This window comes from Stenella coeruleoalba (assembly GCF_951394435.1).
Source record: "Stenella coeruleoalba genome assembly, chromosome: 16".
Lineage (NCBI taxonomy): Eukaryota > Metazoa > Chordata > Mammalia > Artiodactyla > Delphinidae > Stenella > Stenella coeruleoalba.
The window spans coordinates 18,730,093-18,740,666 of NC_137162.1; the positions used below are offsets into that span (position 1 = coordinate 18,730,093).

A 10,574-nucleotide genomic window follows, 5' to 3' on the forward strand; every position below is an offset into this window, starting at 1 on the left:
TGAAATAAAACACACATCACACACCCTTTACCATCGTCACCATTTTAAGTGCACATTTCCAAGGCATCAGGTGCGTTCACCTTGTGGAGCCATCACCACCATCCTAGAACTTTTCATCTTGTAAAACCAAAGTTCCACAACCATGAAAGTCTCACTGCCCACCCGCTCCTGCAGCCCCAGCACCGCCGTCCACTTCGGTCCATGAGTTGTCGACTCTAGGGCCCCCATATGAGTGGAATCCTGCAGTGTTTGCTGAGGGGTCATTTTGGAAGAGCTGACTTTCAGTCTGAAGGTCTGCCTGTTTGCATCTGAAGAATCTGCATTTAGGGACAGGGTGTCCGGGGCACAGATGAGCTGGGACCTGACCAGTCGCCTGTGGGGCCCTCTGGCCCCGTCCCTTGAGCTGTGCCTCATCTGTGTCATGGCTGTCCCCGCTGGCACCCCTAGGATGCTGGTGTCTGAGTGAGATTCCTCTGGTGCCCTGCTCCCCTGCCCTCTTCCTGCCTGTTGGGGACGGGGCTGCTTGCTGGGGGGTCTCTGCTTCTGCGGCAGGAAGGACCCTACAGGGCAGACCCACAGTGTGGGGCATGATCCCAAGAGCATGGGGCCCTCATAGGACGCAGCGTCAGGGCCATGACTAGTGTTCGGACCACCTCATCACCGACAAAGAATGTTCCCAATATCCCGCTCAGGAGGGTGTGGTGGGTGGCCTGGGACCCCAGAGGCCCCATTCCTATCCTGGAGCTTGGAGAGGGCATCCACCATGGGCTCTGAATTCACCCCATGTCTCAGCCGTCTCCCTCTGTCCTGTCTTTGAACACAGGAAAACAACTAATACTGATTATTGTCCACAGCATAGGCCTGGTCCTGTCGAGATTAGAGTTCTTTAATTTAGGCACCCTGGGATAGCAGCTGTTTTTACCTAAAGAAGGTATAGCTCATGAGTGTAAAACATTTTCAGTTGAAACTAATATTCGATGACTAGCTCTATACTACTCGGTTGTTGACTTCTATTAGTCATAATTCTCCTGGTTTTAGATCTGATGTGGGAATCGTAGAGGAATCAAAATTAAAATCTTCATAATCTGTGTATTCATAGCTGCAGAATCATTGATGGCCTATAGTTTTTGTTTTGTTTTTTTTAACATCTTTATTGGGGTATAATTGCTTTACAATGGTGTGTTAGTTTCTGCTTTATAACAAAGTGAATCAGTCATACATAAACATATGTTCCCATATGTCTTCCCTATTGCGTCTCCCTCCCTCCCACCCTCCCTATCCCACCCCTCCAGGCTGTCACAAAGCACCGAGCCAATATCCCTGTGCCATGCGGCTGCTTCCCACTAGCTATCTACCTTACTATGTTTGTTAGTGTGTATATGTCTGTGACTCTCTCTCGCCCTGTCACAGCTCACCCTTCCCCCTCCCCATAACCTCAAGTCTGTTCTCTAGGAGGTCTGCGTCTTTATTCCTGCCTTACCCCTAGGTTCTTCATGACATTTTTTTTTCTTAAATTCCATATATATGTGTTAGCATACGGTATTTGTCTTTTTCTTTCTGACTTACTTCACTCTGTATGACAGACTCTACGTCTATCCACCTCATTACAAATAGCTCAATTTCGTTTCTTTTTATGGCTGAGTAATATTCCATTGTATATATGTGCCACATCTTCTTTATCCATTCATCCAATGATGGACACTTAGGTTGTTTCCATCTCCGGGCTATTGTAAATAGAGCTGCAATGAACATTTTGGTACATGACTCTTTTTGAATTTTGGTTTTCTCAGGGTATATGCCCAGTAGTGGGATTGCTGGGTCATATGGTAGTTCTATTTGTAGTTTTTTAAGGAACCTCCATACTGTTCTCCATAGTGGCTGAACCAATTCACATTCCCACCAGCAGTGCAAGAGTGTTCCCTTTTCTCCACACCCTCTCCAGCATTTATTGTTTCTAGATTTTTTGATGATGGCCATTCTGACTGGTGTGAGATGATATCTCATTGTAGTTTTGATTTGCATTTCTCTAATAATTAATGATGTTGAGCATTCTTTCATGTGTTTGTTGGCAGTCCGTATATCTTCTTTGGAGAAATGTCTATTTAGGTCTTCTGCCCATTTTTGGATTGGGTTGTTTGTTTTTTGTTATTGAGCTGCATGAGCTGCTTGTAAATTTTGGAGATTAATCCTTTGTCAGTTGCTTCATTTGCAAATATTTTCTCCCATTCTGAGGATTGTCTTTTCATCTTGTTTATGGTTTCCTTTGCTGTGCAAAAGCTTTGAAGTTTCATTAGGTCCCATTTGTTTATTTTTGTTTTTATTTCCATTACTCTAGGAGGTGGGTCAGAAAGGATCTTGCTGTGATTTATGTCATCGAGTGTTCTGCCTATGTTTTCCTCTAAGAGTTTGATAGTTTCTGGCCTTACATTTAGGTCTTTAATCCTTTTTGAGCTTATTTTTGTGTATGGTGTTAGGGAGTGTTCTAATCTCATACTTTCACATGTACCTGTCTAGTTTTCCCAGCACCACTTATTGAAGAGGCTGTCCTTTCTCCACTGTACATTCCTGCCACCTTTATCAAAAATAAGGTGTCCATATGTGCGTGGGTTTATCTCTGGGCTTTCTGTCCTGTTCCATTGATCTATCTTTCTGTTTTTGTGCCAGTACCATACCGTCTTGATAACTGTAGCTTTGTAGTATAGTCTGAAGTCAGGGAGCCTGATTCCTCCAGTTCCTTTTTTCGTTCTCAAGATTGCTTTGACTATTCGGGGTCTTTTGTGTTTCCATACAAATTGCAAAATTTTTTGTTCTACTTCTGTGAAAAATGCCAGTGGTAGTTTGATAGGGATTGCATTGAATCTATAGATTGCTTTGGGTAGTAGAGTCATTTCACAATGTTGATTCTTCCAATCCAAGAACATGGTATATCTCTCCATCTATTTGTATCATCTTTAATTTCTTTCATCAGTGTCTTATAATTTTCTGCATACAGGTCTTTTGTCTCCTTAGGTAGGTTTATTCCTAGATATTTTATTGTTTTTGTTGCAATGGTAAATGGGAGTGTTTTCTTGATTTCACTTTCAGATTTTTCATCATTAGTATATAGGAATGCCAGAGATTTCTGTGCATTAATTTTGTATCCTGCCACTTTACCAAATTCATTGATTAGCTCCAGTAGTTTTCTGGTAGCATCTTTAGGATTCTCTATGTATAGTATCATGTCATCTGCAAACAGTGACAGCTTTACTTCTTTTCCGATTTGGATTCCTTTTATTTCCTTTTCTTCTCTGATTGCTGTGGCTAAAACTTCCAAAACTATGTTGAATAAGAGTGGTGAGAGTGGGCAACCTTGTCTTGTTCCTGATCTTAGTGGAAATGCTTTCAGTTTTTCACCATTGAGGATGATGTTTGCTGTGGGCTTGTCATATATGGCCTTTATTATGTTGAGGAAAGTTCCCTCTATGCCTACTTTCTGCAGGGTTTTAATCATAAATGGGTGTTGAATTTTGTCAAAAGCTTTCTCTGCATCTATTGAGATGATCATATGGTTTTTCTCCTTCAGTTTGTTAATATGGTTTATCACATTGATAGATTTGCGTATATTGAAGAATCCTTGCATTCCTGGAATAAACCCCACTTGATCATGGTGTATGATCCTTTTAATGTGCTGTTGGATTCTGTTTGCTAGTATTTTGTTGAGGATTTTTGCATCTATGTTCATCAGTGCTATTGGCCTGTAGTTTTCTTTCTTTGTGACATCCTTGTCTGGTTTTGGTATCAAGGTGATGGTGGCCTCGTGTAATGAGTTTGGGAGTGTTCCTCCCTTTGCTATATTTTGGAAGAGTTTGAGAAGGATAGGTGTTATCTCTTCTCTAAATGTTTGTTAGAATTCGCCTGTGAAGCCATTTGGTCCTGGGCATTTGTTTGTTGGAAGATTTTTAATCACAGCTTCAATTTCAGTGCTTGTGATTGGTCTGTTCATATTTTCTATTTCTTCCTGATTCAGTCTTTGCAGGTTGTGCATTTCTAAGAATTTGTCCATTTCTTCCAGGTTGTCCATTTTATTGGCAGAGAGTTGCTTGTAGTAATCTCTCATGATCTCTTTTATTTCTGCAGTGTCAGTTATTACCTCTCCTTTTTCATTTCTAATTCTATTGATTTGAGTCTTCTTCCTTTTTTTCTTGATGAGTCTGGCTAGTGGTTTATCTATTTTGTTTATCTTCTCAAAGAACCAGCTTTTAGTTTTATTGATCTTTGCTATTGTTTCCTTCATTTCTTTTTCATTTATTTCTGATCTGATTTTTATGATTTCTTTCCTTCTGCTAGCTTTGGGGTTTTTTTTGTTCTTCTTTCTCTAATTGCTTGAGGTGCAAGGTTAGGTTGTTTATTCGAGATGTTTCCTGCTTCTTAAGGTGGGCTTGTATTGCTATAAACTTACCCCTTAGAACTGCTTTTGCTGCAACCCATTGGTTTTGGGTCATTGTGTCTCCATTGTCATTTGTTTCTAGGTATTTTTTGATTTCCTCTTTGATTTCTTCAGTGATCACTTCATTATTACGTAGTGTATTGTTTAGCCTCCATGTGTTTGTATTTTTTATAGATCTTTTCCTGTAATTGATATCTAGTCTCATGGCGTTGTGGTCAGAAAAGATACTTGATACAATTTCAATTTTCTTAAATTTACCAAGGCTTGATTTGTGACCCAGGATATGATCTATCCTGGAGAATGTTCCATGAGCACTTGAGAAACATGTGTATTCTGTTGTTTTTGGATGGAGTGTCCTATAAATATCAATTAAGTCCATCTTGTTTAATGTATCATTTAAAGCTTGTGTTTCCTTATTTATTTTCATTTTGGATGATCTGTCCATGGGTGAAAGTGGGGTGTTAAAGTCCCCTACTATGAATGTGTTACTGTCGATTTCCCCTTTTATGGCTGTTAGTATTTGCCTTATGTATTGAGGTGCTCCTATGTTGGGTGCATAAATATTTACAATTGTTATATCTTCTTCTTGGATCGATCCCTTGATCATTATGTAGTGTCCTTCTTTGTCTCTTCTAATAGTCCTTATTTTAAAGTCTATTTTGTCTGATATGAGAATTGCTACTCCAGCTTTCTTTTGGTTTCCATTTGCATGGAATATCTTTTTCCATCCCCTTACTTTCAGTCTGTATGTGTCTCTAGGTCTGAAGTGGGTCTCTTGTAGACAGCATATATAAGGGTCTTGTTTTTGTATCCATTCAGCTAATCTGTGTCTTTTGGTGGGAGCATTTAGTCCATTTACATTTAAGGTAATTATCGATATGTATGTTCCTATTCCCATTTTCTAAATTGTTTTGGGTTCGTTATTATAGGTCTTTTCCTTCTCTTGTGTTTCCCACTTAGAGAAGTTCCTTTAGCATTTGTTGTAAAGCTGGTTTGGTGGTGCTGAACTCTCTCAGCTTTTGCTTGTCTGTAAAGGTTTTAATTTCTCCATCAAATCTGAATGAGATCCTTGCTGGGTAGAGTAGTCTTGGCTGCAGGTTTTTCTCCTTCATCACTTTCAGTATGTCCTGCCACTCCCTTCTGGCTTGTAGGGTTTCTGCTGAGAGATCAGCTGTTAACCTTATGGGGATTCCCTTATGTGTTATTTGTCGTTTTCCCCTTGCTGCTTTTAATATGCTTTCTTTGTATTTAATTTTTGACAGTTTGATTAATATGTGTCTTGGCGTATTTCTCCTTGGATTTATCCTGTATGAGACTCTCTGTGCTTCCTGGACTTGATTAACTATTTCCTTTCCCATATTAGGGAAGTTTTCAACTATAATCTCTTCAAATATTTTCTCAGTCCCTTTCTTTTTCTCTTCTTCTTCTGGAACCCCTATAATTCGAATGTTGGTGTGTTTAATGTTGTCCCAGAGGTCTCTGAGACTGTCCTCAGTTCTTTTCATTCTTTTTTCTTTATTCTGCTCTGCAGTAGTTATTTCCACTATTTTATCTTCCAGGTCACTTATCCATTCTTCTGCCTCAGTTATTCTGCTATTGATCCCATCTAGAGTATATTTAATTTCATTTATTGTGTTGTTCATTGTTGTTTGTTTCATCTGTATTTCTTCTAGGTCCTTGTTAACTGTTTCTTGCATTTTGTCCATTCTATTTCCAAGATTTCGGATCATCTTTACAATCATTATTCTGAATTCTTTTTCAGGTAGACTGCCTATTTCCTCTTCATTTGTTAGGTCTGGTGCATTTTTATCTTGCTCCTTCATCTGCTGTGTGTTTTTCTGTCTTCTCATTTTGCTTATCTTACTGTGTTTGGGGTCTCCTTTTTGCAGACTCTAGGTTCGTAGTTCCCGCTGTTTTTGATGTCTGTCTCCAGTGGCTAAGGTTGGTTCAGTGGGTTGTGTAGGCTTCCTGGTGGAGGGGACTAGTGCCTGTGTTGTGGTGGATAAGGCTGGATCTTGTCTCTCTAGTGGGCAGGTTCACGTCTGGTGGTGTGTTTTGGGGTGTCTGTGGCCTTATTATGATTTTAGGCAGCCTCTCTGCTAATGGGTGGGGTTGTGTTCCTGTTTTGCTAGTTATTTGGCATAGGTTGTCCAGCACTGTGGCTTGCTGGTCGTTGAGTGAAGCTGGGTGCTGGTGTTAAGATGGAGATCTCTGGGAGATTTTCGCCGTTTGATATTATGTGGAGCTGGGAGGTCTCTTGTTGACCAGTGTCCTGAAGTTGGCTCTCCTACCTCAGAGGCTGAGCCCTGACTCCTGGCTGGAGCACCAAGAGCCTTTCATCCACACGGCTCAGAATAAAAGGGAGAAAAAGTAGAGGTAATTAGTAGAAGTATGAGGAAAGAAAGAAGGAAAGGAGGGAAGGAAGGAAGGAAGAAAGAAAGAAAGAAGCAAAGAAGGCAAGAAGGAAAGAAGGGAGGGAGGGAGGAAGGAAGGAAGGAGGGAAAGAAGGAAAAAAGACAGAAAGAAAGAAGATACAGTAAAAATAAAATTATAATAAAGTTATTGAATTAAAAAATTCTTATTTGGAAAAAAAAGGGACGGATAGAACCTTAGGACAAATGTTGTAAGCAAAGCTATACAGACAAAATCTTACACAGAAGCATACACATACACCCTCACTAAAAGAGGTAAAGGGGGAAAAATCATAAATCTTGCTGTCAGAGACCACCTCCTCAATTTCGGATGATTCGTTGTCTAAAGGAGGGAAGGAAGGAAGGAAGGAAAGAAAAGAAAGAAGGTAAAGTATAATAACGTTATTAAAATTAAAATTGATTATTAAAAAAATTTTTTAAAAAAACATGGATAGAACCCTAGGACAAATGGTGGAAGCAAGACTATACAGACAAGATCTCACACAGAAGCATACACATACACATTCACAAAAAGAGGAATAGGGAAAAAAATCATAGATCTTGCTCCTAAAGTCCACTTCCTTAATTTGGGATGATTGGTTGTCTATTCAGGTGTTCCACAGATGCAGGGTATATCAAGTTGATTGTGGAGCTTTAATCCGCTGCTTCTGAGGCTGCTGGGAGAGATTTCCCTTTCTCTTCTTTGTTCTCACAGCTCACAGGGGCTCAGCTTTGGATTTGGCCCTGCCTCTGCGTGTAGGTCGCTGGAGGGCGTCTGTTTTTTGCTCAGACAGGACGGGGTTAAAGGAGCCGCTGATTCGGGGGCTCTGGCGCACTCAGGCCGGCGGGGAGGGAGGGGCACAGCGTGCGGGGCGGGCCTGCGGCGGCAAAGGCCGGCGTGACCTTGCACCAGCCTGAGGCGCGCTGTGCGCTCTCCCGGGGAAGTTGTCCCCGGATCCCGGGAACCTGGCAGTGGCGGGCTGCACAGGCTCCGCGGAAGAGGGGCGTGGAGAGCGACCTGCGCTCGCACACAGGCCCCTTGGTGGCGGCAGCAGCAGCCTTAGCGTCTCATGCCCGTCTCTGGAGTCCGCGCCCTCAGCCGCGGCTCGCGCCTGTCTCTGGGGTCCGCGCCCTCAGCCGCGGCTCGCGCCCGTCTCTGGGGTCCGCGCTTTTAGCCGCAGCTCGCGCCCGTCTCTGGAGTTCCTTTAAGCAGCGTTCTTAAACCCCTCTCCTCACGCACCAGGAAACAAAGAGGGAAGAAAAAGTCTCTTGCCTCTTCGGCAGGTGCAGACTTTTCCCCCGGACTCCCTCCCGGCTAGCCGTGGTGCACTAACCCCTTCAGGCTATGTTCAAGCCGCCAACCCCAGTCCTCTCCCTGCGTTCCATCCGAAATCGAAACCCGAGCCTCGCAGACAAGCCTCTCGGGCTGGTGAGTGCCGGTCGGCACTGATCCTCTGTGCGGGAATCTCCCCGCTTTGCCCTCCGCACCCGTTGCTGTGCACTCCTCCGCGGCTTCGAAGCTCCCCCCTCCGCCTCCCGCAGTCTCCGCCCGCGAAGGGGCTTCCTAGTGTGTGGAAACTTTTCCTCCTTCACAGCTCCCTCCCACTGGTGCAGGTGCCGTCCCTATTCTTTTGTCTCTGTTTTTTCTTTTTTTTTTTCTTTTGCCCTACCCAGGTACGTGGGGAGTTTCTTGCCTTTTGGGAGGACTGAGGTGTTCTGCCAGCGTTCAGTAGGTGTTCTGTAGGAGTTGTTCCACGTGTAGATGCATTTCTGGTGTATCTGTGGGGAGGAAGGTGATCTCCGCGTCTTACTCTTCCGCCATCTTCAAGGTCCCCCCTGGCCTATAGTTTTTACGGTTAGGGAAGGGTTACTGATTTCATGTATCATGAAAAGGATTCGTAGTGATGATAGGGCAATTATGTGATGGCTGATAAATGGTTCAAAAGGTCTTGTGCATCTAGTGTATGTGTATGGGTCAGTTTAGTTGTCAGTATTAGTTAAGTTCTATTTTAAAAGTGGATATTAATGTGTGATCATGAAAATGTAAAAGTTCTTCCATGACAGGTAACGCTGCATCTTGAGAGCCTAGTTGAAATGGATGTGCCGTAGTGATATACAAGATTTTTGCCTATGATTTAACTTTGATGAACTTACATAACTTATCTTAATCTCATTTATTGAGAAAGACATAATTGTCATGGTGTGGGCTTGAAACTGGTTGAAAAGAATTCGATTCCTTCCTTGCTTATTTTAAACTTACATAAGTAGGATCTTCAAACATAGGATATGGTGGGCAGCATCCATGTAACCATTCTAGGTTAGTAGTTGTTACTCTACTGAGACTTCTCATTTGAATGCAAGAGCTTCTCAAATTATAAAGATTATTAGCAGTACTGCTGTTAATGAGATGCATGAGCCTATAGATGAAAGATTTCATGTTGTGTGTGCATCAGCGTGGTTGGAGTAATGTAGTGACATCCTGAAAGGCCAAGAAAGTGCTGCGGGAAGAAGATCATATTTACTACTACGAATATAACGATGAAGGGAATTTTTGCTCCTGTTGAGTTAAGTGTATAACCTGAGAATAGTGGAAATCAGTGCATGAAGCCTCCTATAATAGTGAACACTGCTGCTTTTTTATTCTGCGCTCACGCTCACTGTGGTACCACCAGACGCTCCCTCAGCACGCAGAACGATGCCAGCGAGTCCGTGGACCTGTACATGCTGCGGAAATGCTCCGCCGGCAACCGCGTCATCGGCGCCAAGGACCATGCGTCCATCCAGATGAACGTGGCTGAGGTTGACAAGGTGACAGGCAGGTTCAATGGCCAGTTTAAAACCTACGCTATCTGCAGGGCCATTCGCAGGATGGGTGAGTGAGATGACTCCATTCTCTGACTGGCCAAGGCAGACGGCATCGTCTCAAAGAACTTCTGCCTAGAGAGGAACCTGGATGTGGAATGTTTGTCATAAATAAATAGTGAACCCCCCCCCCCAAAAAAATAGTGAACACTGCTCCCATTGACATTACATAATGGAAGTGTGCTACTTCGTAGTATATACCATGGAGGACAATGTCCAGGGATGAATTAGCTAAGACCATTCCTGTTACACAACCTACTGTAAAAAGAAAAAGCCTAAAGCTCATAATAGAGTGGGAGATCATGTAATATTACCTCCGTGAAGAGTTGCTTATCAGCTAAATACTTTTACTCCTGTCGGGATAGAAATAATTACTTTAGCTGATGTAAAGTATGTTCATCTATCCCTACTGTAAACATGTGATGGGTCCACAAGATAAGTCCTAAAAAGCCAGTGGACATGACTCACACTATTCCCATATAGGCGAAAGGGTCTTTTTGTCCTAAATAGTATGTAATATGTGAGATTATTCCAAACCCTGGTAGGCTACAAATAACAGACTTCAGGGTGACCAAAGAATCAAAATAGGTGTTGGTATAGGGTTGGGTCTCCTCCTGCAGGGCCAAAGAAAGTAGTGTTTATATTTCTTTCTGTTAACAATATGGTAATTTCGGCTGCTAGAACTGAGAGTGATAATGATAGTAATATGGCTAGAATTAGGGCAGCTCAAACAAATAATGGTGTTTGGTGTTGAGATATGTCTGCTGGTTTTATAGTAAAGATTATAGTTGTTGACTGAAAAAAACGCACAACATGAGAGTTTTGTGTAAGTTTTATTTTGGGGCAAAATGAGGACTATAGCCGGGGAGACAGCA

The 10,574-nt window shown here is 42.5% G+C and overlaps 1 protein-coding gene across 1 annotated transcript; it reads left to right on the plus strand.

Moving 5' to 3' along the window:
* Nucleotides 1–9,438: 9,438 nt before the first annotated feature.
* On the plus strand, nt 9,439–9,810 carry LOC307175169 (small ribosomal subunit protein eS21-like; the record flags this gene model as incomplete). Its single annotated transcript, XM_079900034.1, is given in 3 exon segments — nt 9,439–9,714; nt 9,718–9,732; nt 9,736–9,810. Coding segments are annotated over 3 exon segments (366 nt in total).
* Nucleotides 9,811–10,574: the final 764 nt, after the last annotated feature.